The 15,119-nt window shown below is 35.5% G+C and overlaps 3 protein-coding genes and 1 long non-coding RNA gene across 6 annotated transcripts in view; 3 read left to right on the top strand and 1 right to left on the bottom strand.

Annotated features, from left to right (window-relative positions):
* LOC135800119 (uncharacterized) overlaps positions 1 to 923 on the top strand; it is a 34,088-nt gene extending 33,165 nt beyond the window's left edge. For both annotated transcript variants that reach the window (XR_010550107.1, XR_010550106.1), the window contains one exon: positions 557 to 923. This is a non-coding gene — a long non-coding RNA (uncharacterized lncRNA). The remainder of the gene's footprint in view (positions 1 to 556) is intronic.
* A 2,231-nt stretch (positions 924 to 3,154) lies between these two features.
* Smg5 (Smg5 nonsense mediated mRNA decay factor) lies at positions 3,155 to 6,896 on the bottom strand. The gene is given in 6 exon segments (XM_065314001.1): positions 3,155 to 3,659; positions 3,716 to 3,974; positions 4,294 to 5,019; positions 5,021 to 5,340; positions 5,343 to 6,202; positions 6,500 to 6,896. Coding segments are annotated over 6 exon segments (2,658 nt in total). The 5' UTR covers positions 6,580 to 6,896; the 3' UTR covers positions 3,155 to 3,246.
* A 256-nt stretch (positions 6,897 to 7,152) lies between these two features.
* LOC135800958 (U4/U6 small nuclear ribonucleoprotein Prp3-like) lies at positions 7,153 to 10,399 on the top strand. The gene is given in 3 exon segments (XM_065314315.1): positions 7,153 to 8,067; positions 8,070 to 8,423; positions 9,433 to 10,399. Coding segments are annotated over 3 exon segments (1,932 nt in total). The 5' UTR covers positions 7,153 to 7,244; the 3' UTR covers positions 10,188 to 10,399.
* A 363-nt stretch (positions 10,400 to 10,762) lies between these two features.
* Positions 10,763 to 14,899, top strand: PRAS40 (Proline-rich Akt substrate 40 kDa). 2 transcript variants are annotated; one of them, XM_065314173.1, is made up of 7 exons: positions 10,763 to 11,047; positions 11,479 to 11,673; positions 13,145 to 13,321; positions 13,389 to 13,488; positions 13,546 to 13,913; positions 13,972 to 14,250; positions 14,305 to 14,899. In XM_065314173.1, exons 2-7 carry the CDS (start codon positions 11,551 to 11,553, stop codon positions 14,422 to 14,424), a joined length of 1,167 nt encoding a protein of 388 aa, XP_065170245.1. In that variant the 5' UTR covers positions 10,763 to 11,047; positions 11,479 to 11,550; the 3' UTR covers positions 14,425 to 14,899. The 2 variants fall into 2 exon arrangements, with proteins under 2 accessions (XP_065170245.1, XP_065170244.1); XM_065314172.1 differs by having other exon boundaries at positions 10,764 to 11,401.
* Positions 14,900 to 15,119: the final 220 nt, after the last annotated feature.

The following is a 15,119-nucleotide window of genomic DNA, read 5'->3' as shown; positions in this document are numbered from 1 at the left end:
AGAAAATGGGCAAAAATTGAAAAATGTCACTTTTTAGCACTTTTAGTTGCGTTTTTCGACCTCTTACTGTAAGAAACATAATTATTTTATATTTTTATCTGATAGGGAATTTTCCAGTCTTTCATAATCAGCAATTCGTTGGTAACTATCTCTTTTAGTTTAAGAGATATGAATTTTTGAAAATCGTCGAAAAAAAGTATCAAGCACCCCCCCTTGGCAATTTTTTCTTAAGAATGAAAATTTCATCTCTCAGATTTCCGTTTTAACTAGCCTATCTTATAGAGAATAGTCCATAGATTAAGGCCTTTCGATTCGTTTCGCTCTATCTCTTTTAATTTACAAGATATCTGCAATTCCTTTAGAATTATTTTTTTTAGGTGGTATTGTTGCGCCACTGTTAGTCTTCAGATATTTGGTATCACTATATTGATTCGTTTTCTGAAATTAACATCCTGTTTTATACCTAATGCGACTGCCCTTAAAACTGTTTGGAACTTATTCAAAAACGCCATCAAAAGATCATAATACGAATTTCTAACATTAATTTTTGTTACAGTTATGGTTTGGCATTCAATCGACGCACTTCTGTGATGGATCCACTCTCGATGTATGTGAATAATCCTTTATGATTTGAGACAGCTTCCTGAATTCTGAAATAATGACCTGGATGGCGGAGGGTGCTTTCAAACCTGTCTACGAAGATGTCCAGTTGAACATGAAATGGATGAAGACGAACCACATCTCTGTGAAAAAATGGCTAATGGTCCACTCCAGAGTGGAAAACAAATTTTCATTAGTTGTTGCTTATTTAGATTTGTAAAATGTAGGCATTGTTTCTTACGTATAAGGATAATTAATTGTTATTACTTGAAATGATGATTTATTTGTTCGGGTGTTAATATATTTTATATTATGAATGAGAACATTTGATTAATTTATTATTTAAAATGTTACCTTTTCTGTCAATTACAGGAATAAAAATAAAAGGAACTTAATTTGTATTAACTTCTCCTTAGAATGATTAATGCCGAAGAACATGACCGCACTATTTTCATAAAATATTTTTGCTCGAAGAACAGGGTCGCACTTATTTCGAAAAATTATTTCGGGTCGAAATAAATTAAAATGTTTAATTGCAATTTTCTCGGTAACTAAAAGGGTTAGCATAAAACGGGTATCAGATTTTGAATACCTGAAGGATTCTCTATCTAATATTTATATAACATCTTTGCTAATTTTAACAATTTGGGCCTTATTCTTAAATTTTCATTAAAAATGTAAATAGGGCCGAAACTGTCGATAATAGAAAAAATCTTACGTAGATAATTGATATAGAATTAAGTTATCTATTAGAATCCGAAATCAGAATTAAAAAATTCCAATTATTTCAAAAGCTGCATTTGCTGAAATAAATGATTTCGTCATAAAAAAGGCAAAAGATTTCTCTTTTTTATGACGAATGCAGTTTTCAATAAAAATGCCAATAGGGCCCAAACGGTTAACGTTAGCTAAAAAAGTTACTTAAATAATCGATGTAGAATTAAATTATGTATCAGAATCCGAAAACAGAATTTCAAAATTCCAACTTTTAGTTTTCAACATAAAAAAGAGAAATCTTTTGCCTTTTTTATAACAAAATCTTTTCTTTAAAAATTTTTTGTGCCATTTTTATCATTTTTTGATAAGGATGCCATCTTATAGAGAATTTTTCAAGGATCAAGAATATGTAGTTCTTTTTTTTTCTTGCGCTATTAGTTGTCGAGCTAATTACGATTTAATTATCTAATTAGGAATATTGAAAATTAAAAATTGGAATTTTTAAATTCTGTTTTCGGTTTCTGATAGACAATTTAATTCTACATCGATTATTTTAGTAAGTTTTTTTGCTAATATTAACCGTTTAGGCCCTATTTGCAATTTTAGTAAAACACGTGTGTTCCGTCGGAATAGTCAAATTGAGTAAATTAAAATGTTAATTATCTCGACAACTAAAAGGGCTAGAAAAAAAAGAACTACATATTCTTAATCCTTGAAAAATTCTCAACAAGATGGCATCATTATTGAAAAATGTTAAAAATGGCACAAAAAATTTTTAACGAAAAGATTTTGTCATAAAAAAGGCAAAAGATTTCTCTTTTTTATGTTGAAAACTAAAAGTTGGAATTTTGAAATTCTGTTTTCGGATTCTGATACATAATTTAATTCTTCATCGATTATTTAAGTAACCTTTTTTGCTAACATTAACCGTATAGGCCCTATTGGCAATTTTATTGAAAACTGCATTCGACATAAAAAAGATAAATGTTTTGCCTTTTTTATGACGAAATCTTTTTTCAGCAAATGCCACTTTTGAAATAATTGGAATTTTGAAAATCTGATTTCGGATTCTGAAAGTAGATTAAATTCTGAATCGGAAACCAGTAACACATTTAAAGATTAAGGCCTTATTGGCCCTTAAAAATCAATTTTCTCTTTAAATTGCAAATATGGCCTAATCGGTCAATGCTAGACAAAAATTTTACTTAAATAATCGATGCAGAATTTAATTATCAATCAGAATCCGAAATCAGAATTTAAAAATTCCTAATTAGAGCTAATTAGAGCAATAATTCATAAAATAACCTAAAAAACTAGGATAAAAATGAGGTAGATTGAAGTATAAGTCAAATATATCATTTATTTATCAATAATTTAAAAGTTTCATGTAATTTTTTATAACTATTCATATTGTGGTTCTAAAAAGAACCGTTTTTGTTAATCCATCATCTTTTTCTTTGGCTATGTCCTCGGTTTTATTCCTTACGGGCGATCTATAAAGTGAGTTAATCCAGGACTAAATCAAAACACATACACACATTATCAAAGTTGTATAGTTGTCAGTTGCGAGGGTAGTGGAGGCGGTTGATGTTTAGAATCTAGCGGCGAGCGAGAAACCCTCGACGCGGTTAATTTAATGTTAATGGCGTAAAGCGGCGCCGACGGCGGCTGCATGTGTGCGGCGGCGGTTATAGTGAAACGAGGGGCGGTAATGAGCAGATGCGCGGTTGCGGCCACGCCGGCGGTCACCGACTATTCGCACACTAGCATGTTTACAATTTTCCCTACATCACACAACACAGGACCGGACTCAATACAGGCCATCAATACACAACTATACAATCCGTTGGTATATTTAAAAATTAAAAATCAATATGGCGCATATTTCATCAAGTAACAAATCAAACAAACAAAATTCTATCTAATCAATCATCTGCCCTTCCCACCCTTGGAGTTCTTCTTCCATTTTGCGTAGAATTCACTGATGAGCTCAACATTCACGCCCACAGACTGAGCCAGGCCCACGTAGCTAAACTCTTTGGTGGAATCAGCTCCACCCATGACACCCCCAGTCATTGCTCCGCCCATTAATAGCGTGACTAAATTAGCCCCGCCTCGTTTTTCCTGCTCGGCGAGGAAGTGGCAACATTCAATTATCTGAATATGCACCACCGCTTCCTTCTCCTTCTTCTTGGGGTATTTAATCAGGGGTAAAGTGAGCCGCTCGTGATGCCGCTGCAACCGGAAGAAGCGATTGCCCTGCCGGAACTGCGACTCTAACCAGCGGATCACTTCACGCGCCTCGGATTTAATCTTCTTTAAATCATCCAGAGCGCATAAAACTAAAAAATAAATATTTAAAGTAAAAAACTTTTTTTTTTCTTCTAAAAAATATTACCTGTAGTCGGAACAAGTATAAGAAACTTCCGGGAGTAGACTAACTGTTTGACCATGTCCATGTGTTTGATAAGTGCTTCAACATCAACGACCAAGTACGGCGAGAGAGACATCTTGCCCTTAACGCGACTCTCAAGATCCCGCACCTCGGCAGCCAGCCACAGTTGTCCCATGTGCTTCATCAACTGCCGCTTGTTGTCGCGGTCGTTTACTTTCGCCCCGGCGTTGTTTTCCGTTGGTAAATTCGCATCGAAAGCTTCCTGCAAACAAAGCAACACAAAAATCATCAAAATGGCGGACTTTTCGAATGTAAATAATGTTGATCGGATTATCGCCCAGCGCAGAAAATAAACACGATTTGCGCAAACCGGAAGCGCGGGTGTGTTAAGCCGACGCTACTACTATCCAAAACAGGGGAGGAGAGGCTGTCTTAATTAAACAAAGCGGGTCGGTTGGTCGGGCGGCGCTCCGCAAACCGGAAGTAATGCAATTACGACTCGTTTCGCGAAAATTGCCGTACAGTCTGCTGCGCGCCAAACATACAATATGTTCACAACACAAAAATACTAAAAAACCTACCAAATCTTCAATGGTTGTTGGTGAAATGTCATCTCCATCAACACTTCGCATATCCACATGGAACATCCTTGACTTTCCATCATAACTAACTCCAGTCTCAACATGTTCCTCCAAAAACTGCCCAAATTGAATCAATTTACAAATCCGCACCAAACCTTCATCCTGCCTCTTCCCATACATCTTCCAATCTAACCCTTGCTGCCCACATGCTACCACCTCCATGTCTTTCAATAAAATATCCTCTGTCAATGGCGTTTGTACAACATTCAACTTACAAGCGTTTTTTATCTTTTTCAAGTCAATATTAATCAAATTAAACAAATAAACCAATTGTGAGAAGAGTGAACGGGTGCTTTTTCCACAATTGCGTAAAACATCCACATCACTCCTCAACCAATCCGATAATATCTTTATACTCCCCAAATAGGTCTCCTCCAGTATAATATCGAGCACATCCTTCACCTCAATTAATTTTAACTTGGCGAGGGTTTCCTTTGATGTGTCTTTAGTTTCAATAATAACATCTCTGTCATCATCCTCGTCATCAACCAATTCATCATCGGAAGAGGATGCTAACAGCTCCACTTCCGGTTCATCTTCAGACCCAGAAGGCGAATCTAGTTCAACTTCAGGATCTGATTCGGAATCTTCATTATCACCGATTTTTTACGTCTCCTCGCGAAAAGTTTCAATTTTTTCCGGGTTATTTTACTCTCCTGCAGGGGAAATTCAAAATACTTTCCTGTATTCTTCCGGTGACATGTTGGACAAGTTGTGAGTACACCGCAAGTGTAAATGCAATCACATTCGATAACTGATGTGAATTATTACTACCCTGTAACTTTGTAATACACTGTAAGCAAATTACAATAATTTTGAATATCATATCAGACGTTAGAAACGCCGCATGTGATTCCGTGACGGATTCTGTGTCAGTATGGTCGCCATTTTGTGAATCTCCACTTTCACTCGATACAGGTCTCAAGAATGATAAACACTCCTGTAGATCTAGATTAGTTTGATGGCATAGGTCGTAAATATGTGGGATTTTTTATTAAAGAACCAAACATCCGCAAGCAGCAGGAATCTAGCGAGAAACCGTCGTACTTGTTCCGTGGGTTCAAGTTGCGCGATGGAATCCGTGGCGCCATCTGACGTCTCCACCGGGAGTGACTCGATATATTGCGCGTTCTTCTCAAACAAGCGATGGAGATTATTCTCAGTGCCTTCGAAACTATTCTTTGACATTAAACACTGGATGTAATGATAAGTTGCATCCAAATGTTGGTTTAAAGACGTTGCAAGCGTTCCCATTTGATTGTGTGGCATGCCAAACTCAGGTTTCATAAGCAAAGCTTGTGAATAATAACGAATCGCTAGATTCGGATCAAAATTCGGGTAGATTTCGAGTTTATAACGGCATAAATCGCCTAAATAGATGCATGATCTATGCACGGATGATAAACACCACTCTTCGAGTTCATTCTCATCGCTTTCTTTCTTTTTATTGGATAAGTCTGATCTTTTGGTGGATTTTTGATTGATGATGTAGAAATCAATCGTGGTTTGCGACTCGAATGAGATTTCAAACTCGGTTTGCAGCCGTGATATGTAGTGGTGATAATGGCCAATGCCGGCATTGATGTGGTTGATCAGTGCGGATTTCTCTTCGATGTTGTATTCGGTTTTTTTCAAGCGTTTGGCTGTGGCGATTACCTCGTAGTAGACTTTACGCCAGAGGAGTTCTTCTGCTTTCAGGCCGAATGAGAGCGGTTCGGAAAAAATTAAACGCTCGCAGTATTCTTGGAGACGGCTGCGTTGAATCTGCACCGATGGTTGAAATAAATCTTTTATGCTGGTTGCGCATCCGCGGGTGTCGTCCAATGTCTTGACGCGTTCACTAATTGATCTAAACATGAAAACATTAATTAATTCATGAAAAATTGCAAAATTTGACCTGAAATCATGAATGTTTGACTTCTGAGCTGGATATATTTATAATTTTATATAAATTTAACCATCTGGATATAAATATATATAATTTTTCAATATTTTTCTATAAAAAAATAGTTCAGACCGCTATTATTCACATGATATACTTTTCATGTTGAGGTTACGTTGATTTCATAACACAACATGTTGAAATAATTTTTAAAATGTCGGTTTTAATGAATTTTAAGTAATTTTATACTAGTTTTAATAGTACCTATAGATTTTCTTGGACTTTTCCTGTCCCTCCTTGCTGTGATTAAGAGTAATCATTTTCTTCATGTCTGGATTCCACATTTTGCGCGCGTTGTTTCTCACATTTTTCTTTCACGTGCCTTAAAATCGCCTCGGTCAAGAGGAACACATTTCTCGTCCGCCACCCACGAAATTCGCGCTCATCACCGCCCTGCGTGCATGATAATCGTGGATAATATTCTGCGACGTCCTCGCGACCATTACACTCTCTTATCGCGGTTGGAATTTGATGGTTATGCATACGTCGAAGGAATTTTTATTTTTTTACTTTATTTTAGACTATTTAGCCACTATAATGAAAGAAAACTGTGGGAAAATAATTTTTAAACAATTTTTCATATTTTTATGCGCGTATTTATTAATTAAATGATTTTATTTATAAAAATAAGATGTTTAACGTTTAAACTTGCGCCTCTAGCGGTGACAACGCAAAACATTAACTTGTCAGATAAATATTTGAAATATTGCTTAATTTAAACAGTTTTATGAGTAAAAACTAATAAATTCCATCACAAAAACATATTTTATTGTTATTTTCATACATAATATCATTATTTATCTTCAAATAAACATTCAATCCGACCTAATAACCCTGACATTTTTCTTGTTGTTGAATTTACCTCATAACCTGCAAATAAACGTTTAGCATCGTCCAGAAAATACCAAATGCCTAAAGTGTCTCTAAACATCTAAAATCACAAACAATCATGTCGTACTTATCACGCAAAGACATCGACGAATTAAAACCGTTGGTGGATAAAGCAATCTACAAAATCCTAGGCACCAACGACTCATTTCTCCTCAACAAATCACTAGATTACCTGGAAGCAAACTACGACCGCCGAAAAACCGTCGACAAACTCTCCGCCTACGTGGACAGCAAGAAAGCCTCACGTTTAACTGATAAACTATTTGATATTTTAGACGATCTGCGTTACAAATCCAAGAAAAGAAGTTACGATGACCGCGAGGAGAGCCGAAAACGCGGTAAAACAAACGAACGCGACACAATCCGCAATCGCGACCACGACAAAGAAAAAGAGAAAAATGTTGATAAAGAAAAGGAAAAAGACGAGAAAAAGTTATCCAGTTCCGAGATACAGACCATGATGGACAAAGCACAGCGACAAATCGAAGAACGCAAACGTTCCTTGGATTCTACAACGAAAAAATCCGCGGCTGCATCAATAGCGAATATTCAAATCCCACCTTCGAGTATTTACGGTATCCCGATGGGGTTGTTAAATAGAGGAGACGCAGATAAAGCACGGAAGATTGCCGCGTTACAGGCGCAGATCAAAACGAAACTCAGCAGTGGAATCTTAGCGAATGCAATTGTACAATCTGTCCCAGTTCCAGATAAACCCACCCCGTTGATTTTAGATGATGAAGGTAGAACTGTTGATCGTACTGGTAAAACTGTTCAGTTGACACATGTTGCGCCCACGTTGAAGGCGAATATTCGCGCGCAGAAAAAGGAACAGTACAAATCCGCAGGGAGTTATAAACATAATGATGATTCGAATGAAACTAAGTTTTTGATTTGCGCATTGGTGTTAAGCCTGCCATGCGCACAAAACGCGCGTTGAGGTTTCATGAACCCGGAAAGTTTACGCAGCTAGCTGAGAGATTGCGTATGAAAGCGCAATTGGAGAAATTACAGAATGAAATTTCGCAGATTGCGAAAAAGACTGGGATTTCTTCAGCGACGAAATTGGCGTTGATTGCGAAGAGTGAAGGTTTGACTGAGGATATTCCGGAGATGGAATGGTGGGATTCGGTTATTCTTGAGGAGGATTTGTATACGATGAAAGGGGAGAAGATTGCGATCAAGGAGAATGTTATTAATAGTTTGGTGGAGCATCCTACACAGATGAGGTGTCCAAGTGAGTCAAATTTTGTTAATTTTTTGATAAATTTGGTTGTAATTTGGTAGTGAAAGAAGATAGAAACAAAATGTTTGCATTGGTAAACGCAGAATTAAATTCTGGATAATTTGGTGAAGAATTCGTTATTGTAGCTTATTTATTTTTAAAGTTATTAATGAAAAACTGCAGAAAACAAGTACTTTTTCATTTTAAGTCGATTTTTCTTTATTTTTGTTATAAATTTGTTTATAACTTTTTATTGAAAGAAGTTTGATACAAATTTTTTGCATTGATTAACGCAGAATCTAATTCTTGACAATTTACTGAAGGAATTGGTACTAAAAGTTGTTTAATTAAAAAGTTATTTAGCAAAAACTGCAAAAAACCAGAATTACTCGATTTTTTGCCATTTTTTGTTACAAATTTGTTTATAACTTTTTACAGAAAGAAGATAGCAAAATAATCTTCGCATTAGTAAAAACAGAATTTAATTCTGGACAATTTATTGAAGGAATTGGTACTAAAAGTTGTTTAATTAAAAAGTTATTAAGCAAAAACTGCAAAAAACGAGAATAACTCGATTTTTGTCATTTTTTGTTACAAATTTGTTTATAACTTTTTACAGAAAGAAGTTAGCAACAAAATCTTTGCATTAGTAAAAACAGAATTTAATGCTGGACAATGTGTTGAAGAAATTGTTATTATAATTTATTTATTTTAAAAGTTATTAATCAAAAACTGCAAAAAAAAACGAAAACTCTCCGTCACAAGTCGATTTTTCTTCATTTTTTAATACAAATTTGTTTATAACTCTTTATAGAAACAAGTTAGCAACCAAATCTTTCCACTAATAAACACAGAATTTAATTCTGGACAATTATGTGAAGTAATTGTTGTTGCAATTTGTTTAATTCAAAAGTTATTAACCAAAAACTGTAAAAAATAAGAACTTTTCCACATTTACCTAAAATTTACTCAATTTTTAACCATTTTGTACCATTTTAAACATTTTATTCTTATTTTTCAGCTGATCCATTGAAACCTGTCTACATGCCGGTCTTCCTCACCCAAAAAGAACGCAAAAAACTCCGCCGACAAAACCGCCGTGAGATGTGGAAAGAAGAACAAGAGAAAATCCGCCTCGGCTTAGAAGCACCACCAGAACCCAAACTTCGTATTTCGAATCTAATGCGTGTCCTAGGCACAGAAGCTGTTCAAGACCCTACGAAAATCGAAGCACACGTCAAAGAACAAATGGCTAAACGTCAAAAAGCCCATGAAGAAGCAAACGCCGCCAGACAACTCACAGCTGAACAAAAACGCGAGAAAAAGATTAAAAAACTAAAAGAAGACACCACTCTTGGTGTACATGTAAATATCTATCGGATACGTGATCTACATGATCTGCAAGCGAAGAAATTCAAGATTGAAACGAATGCTAAACAATTGTTTCTCACTGGTTGTGTGTTAATGTATCCGGATTGTTGTGTTGTCGTGGTTGAAGGTGGACCAAAACAACAGAAAAAGTATAAACGATTAATGTTGCATCGGATTAAATGGGAGGAGGATATTGTTAAGGATCCGGATGGTAATGAAGTGCCCAATAAGTGTACGCTAGTCTGGGAAGGTACAAGTAAACAGAGGAATTTCGGCGAGCCTAAATTCAAAGTTTGTCCGACTGAGAAAATGGCGAGGGAACATTTTAAGAAGCATAAAGTTGAACATTATTGGGATTTGGCGTACAGCGGGGCCGTGCTTGAACCAACAATGGATTCTGATTAATTTAGGGCTAATGAAGTGTATTTTAGGATATGTGTAAAGAATACATATGATTTTCTATCAATAATTCAGTATTTGAGCAAAAATGTGACAAAATGATGAATGTTAGTGTTTTTTGTTAAATTTTCGCTTGAAATTTAGTTTTGCAGCAGCAAAATGATGATAATTGGTTGATTAGGATATATATTACAATGATTTCTATGAATTACATGAAATTGATAGTTTTATTTGGGTTTTTATAGCTGAAAAACATTAAAAAATGGTAAATTTTCCTATTTGTGTTGTCTACGTGACGTATTTTGGGTTGCCTATAGTATAAATTGATATTTTTATACAATTTTGCTTTAAATTAAGTTCCAAAACAGCAAAAACATTAATAATTGGTTGTTTAAGTTATATATTAACAATGCTTTCTATAAATTATAGATGTGATTGTTTAACTTCGGTTTTTATTACTAAAAACATAAATTTTTATAAATATTTCATGTTTTGTCTACGTGACGTATTTTGTGTTGCCTATCTCAAAACAAAAATTCTCGCATTTTATAATCCGCCGATAGATTACATCGTCTTTTTCCTTATCTGCAAACGAATGTAATGTTTGCATTGGTCCGCAGTGGCGGTGGCAGCTATCTCCGCGCGCTCTAAATATAAACTCGAGTGGCTCGAGTGCTTCGTAAATTTAGCTCGCGATGCGCGCGCGCGTTTGAAACAATATGCGCGCGTGGTTAAAAATACTGGTGACACACACAACAACGCTGCTCTCGCGGTCGCGCTCGCGATTCCTGATCCTGCGGACGGCGGCTTCCGTAAACAAGTTTAATGAATCTACAGTATAACACGGTGGAGTAACTTGTCAAAAGGTAAACATACCATCCACACACACACACACACGCGCACACACGCACCAGCTGATTGGGCGTGCGCAGTGGGGACAAAACGCGAGTGTAAAAACAGTAAAATAAAAAACTAAAACACAAGAAACAACGTGCGGCGGGCCGTCGGTGGGAGTCGTTACAGTTGGTTTGCGCACATTTTTCCAACTGCGACACATACACACGGGCGCCGATACACGCGAAACGTGCCCGTGCAAGATGCCCACTATCTGCACATCGCGTTGTCGTTGCTAACTCGCTACGTAAAAAACAAGTCAGGCACAAGATACAAGAGACACGAGGAAGTAAGCAGGAAAGCAAGCAGGAAAACTATTATAAAACGTAGGGTTGGATTTAATTATTTTCTTTTTATTTTATATCTGTGTATGATTATTGTGATTGATTTGATTATGTCGTAGTCATCACCACGCACGTTTTGGGCTTTGGAGGAATCCAATTGGAGGATTAGACAGCAGCGCTTGAACGTCAACATGTTGTTGTCCTGCAAGTGCCTCAATGTCCACCTTGATGTGGATGCTGATGATGCTGGGCTGCTTAACTTGAATAACCTGCAGCTGGGCGATGGACTGGCCCAGGATGTGTTTTTTAATCAGGTAAATATTTACATTTTCATCGTTTTTTTCTGCGATTTTTTATGAATAACTATGAATAACTTAGAAGCGTAACGTGGTAGAGTGTTGATTCTTTCTGGTGATGATTAAGTATTAAATTCTGCGTTTTATTTCGTGAATGGTTTTTGATTTGCTGTGTTGCATAAAAAGTTATTGGATAATAAAATTGAAAGTTGGTTTTTGGTTAGAAATTCTGATTTTTGATAAATTTGCTTATAACTTTTTATTGGAATAACATTACTACATAGTATTTGCACAAATAAACGTAGAATTTAATTCTGGACAATTTGCTGAAGGAATTGTTATTATAACTCATTTATTTTAAGAATTATTAATCAAAAACTGCCCAAAACACCTTCAGTCGATTTCCAGCCGTTTTTGTGATAAATTTCTATATAACTTTTTACACAAAGAAGATATCAACAAAATATTTTCATAAATTAACGCAGAATTTAATTCTGAACAATTTGTTGAAGGAATTGTTATTAAAACTTATTTAATTTAAGAGTTATTAATGAAAAACTGCCGAAAAACAAGTAATTTTCGACAACCGGTTGATTTTTCATCATTTTTGTGATAAAATTGTTTATAACTTTTGATTGGAAAAAGTTAGCAACAAAATCTTAACACAAATAGACGTAAAATTTAATTCTGGATAATCTTGTGAAAGAATCATTATTGTAACTTATTTAATTCAAAAGTTATTAATGAAAAACTACAAAAACTTAGTAATTTTCCACTACTATTCAATTTTTATCATGATTTGTGTTAATTTATTTATTTAAACAGATTATCTACACGTTTATGACTTGATATGATGCAGAATTGAATAATGCCCATTTTGTGCAGGAATGCTCATTGTTGATTGTTTAGTTTAATGAGTGATTAAGTAAATACGTGTCCGTGAGTCGCTTATATCATCCTCGAGTGCGCTTTTGATGAATAACCTTGCAATGAAACACGATACGATAACAATTCTTTCAGGAGTTTATTCAGAATTAAATTCTACATCTAATGCTAATAAAATTTGGTATTATAAACAAGTTTTCATAAAGTTATAAACATTTTTGTTGCATTTTTACGCATTTTAACCTTAAATGAGAGTTTTTAGTCAATAACTATGCAACCAAACGTGATAAAATAACAATTCTTTCAGGATTATGTTCAAAATTAAATTCTGCATCTAATTCTAATAAGATTTTATGTTATAAACAAGTTTTTATAAAGTTATAAACAATTTTCTTGTATTTTACGCATTTTAACCTCAAATGAGAGTTTTTATAAATAATTATGCAACCAAGCGTGATACAATAACAATTCTTGCAGAATTACATGCAGAATTAAATTCTACATCTAATTTTAATAAGATTTTATCATAAAAACAAGTTTTTATAAAGTTATAAACAATTTTCTTGCATTTTTTGAACTAAAATGTCTGATTTTTGCTTTTTAGGACATAAGACAGGTTCTAAGACTGTCAAAAGTCACAGAGATGCTTCCGATGCTCGTGCATCACCGAACAATTGGCAATTGGTCATTCGGGCAGTGCTTAAACTGCAGCCAACACACGCATGCCATTATGACAGGAGCAAAAGGTGCCACACTTGTTTTGGTCAATTCTGCTTTACTAGTAAGTATAATCCTACTCAAACCTTAATTAAACAATAAATAAAATACTAATTAATATATATTTTTAGACTAATCCTGAAATAGAAGCTCTAAAGAAACATATTTCTTATTCAAAAGTTTACAAAGTGATGGTTTATGAGACTACTGAGGCTGAACGACGCTATGACTGTAAATTTACTCACTTTTTTAAATAATTTTTTTAATTAATACTAAATTTATTCATAGATCTTCCAGCCGAGGTGGAAAAAACCCTCCGAGTGCTGAAACAAAAGGCCGATGACAGCATCCACGTGGAAACCATCAACTCCGAGGAGCGGATACGTTTCTACAGTGATCAACAAGCGCAATTACTTGAGGATTTCAAGGATAAAGCGCGAGCTGATCACAAAACACTCATGCGCGTGTTTCTGAAACATCAGCCTATGCAAACATCGGTGCAATTACAGCCATCGCACAGCACCGGCGCTGTGCCGCGCCGCAGTCTCAACGACGCCAACAAACTCGATGAGCATGTCAAGGCGTCGTCGCTACGCAAAGTACCTGACGATTTTGATCGGATTAAGACACCGTCGCCGCAACACAAAGTGCTCACTGTAAGTTAACATCATGTATAACCTAAGATTGTTATTTAGTGTATTGTGGGTTGCATAGATACAAGATGATGCGCCATCCATGCGCAAACAACCGCTGCAAAAGAAAAACTCATTGGACACTGAGTGTCTGTTTGATATTGAGGGAATGGATGATGATGAGGATTCACTGGTGGCGGATACTTCCGATGGGGAGGATAATGGTATCCCTATCAAACAGAACCGCCATGCGCGTAGACAAAGCGAACAGGATTACAGCATTGCCAAATCTCTGCCGATGAATATTCCTGTTTATATTTCAGCGTTACGGCCACATCTTAACGACGATTCGGATGAAGATGTAATTGTTTTATTAATTTTTGTGGTATAATTGTTTTAATTGAAAATTTCACAGGTGCAATCAGAAAAATCAAAAGACATTGCAGCAAGCATTCAGGCGCTGGCAAGGAGTGTAAATGGCGACACTGTGTTCGGTGATTTGCCTCGTCCACGCTGCAGGACGAATATCATGTAGCTAGACGCCTGCCTCGACGCGGACGACCCCTACTCCGACGACGCGGCGTGAACTAAAAACCTAACCTCACAACCACCACATCAATACCACAACCGCCACAAACCATGATCATGGATTGAATTTTTATCGATGTCTAATTGAAGATCATCTTATTCGAGCTTCCAGGAATTCATCGTAGCGCAACGACACTTTTTACTAATAGAATTTATACAGTTTTCTTTGGACTCGCGTTATTTCTTGCGTTTTTTTTCTTCTTTGTTTTTTGTTACTTTTTTTGTCTGCTTCTAAACTAGAAACGTGGCGCGCACATGATGGTGATTAATGATGATAATGATTGATTAATTAAGTGTGGAGGGATGCGACAAGAGACATATTAGTTGTACGTTACAATTAAACAAAGATATATTCTTGTTTTTATACGTTCTAAGAAATATCTAATATCTACGATTCTCAATAATAAAAAAAGTGAAAGAAACATTGCGTAAAAACACTCAAAACACATTTGTAAATGTATAATAAGTATTTTATAAGATGCGGTATTTAATTAGCTATCATTTTTGCAACGCACGGTGGAAACTTTGATTTTGTTTAAAAGTTATCAAAAAATTTTTAAAATGTTGAAAGTAGAACACTAGCGCCACCAGTGAGAAAATTTAAAACTAATATGGCAGTCATTGAAGGTCGCAGAACCAAAA

The sequence above is a fragment of the Atheta coriaria genome, unplaced genomic scaffold (genome assembly GCF_025399875.1).
Source record: "Atheta coriaria isolate IRGN ID8LTWV9N9 unplaced genomic scaffold, Caltech_Dcor_3.1 hic_scaffold_10_pilon, whole genome shotgun sequence".
Classification (NCBI taxonomy): Eukaryota; Metazoa; Arthropoda; class Insecta; order Coleoptera; family Staphylinidae; genus Dalotia; species Dalotia coriaria.
This window is presented reverse-complemented; position numbering and strand designations above follow the sequence as displayed.

What these genes read in the sequence shown, in the direction of transcription:
- PRAS40 (XM_065314173.1), top strand. Translation starts at nt 11,551, where the DNA reads ATGTTGTTGTCCTGCAAGTGCCTCAATGTCCACCTTGATGTGGATGCT. An exon ending in GGCTGAACGACGCTATGACT is followed by an intron (nt 13,489 to 13,545) that starts GTAAATTTACTC and finishes ATTTATTCATAG; the next exon opens with ATCTTCCAGCCGAGGTGGAA. An exon ending in CGCAACACAAAGTGCTCACT is followed by an intron (nt 13,914 to 13,971) that starts GTAAGTTAACAT and finishes TGGGTTGCATAG; the next exon opens with ATACAAGATGATGCGCCATC.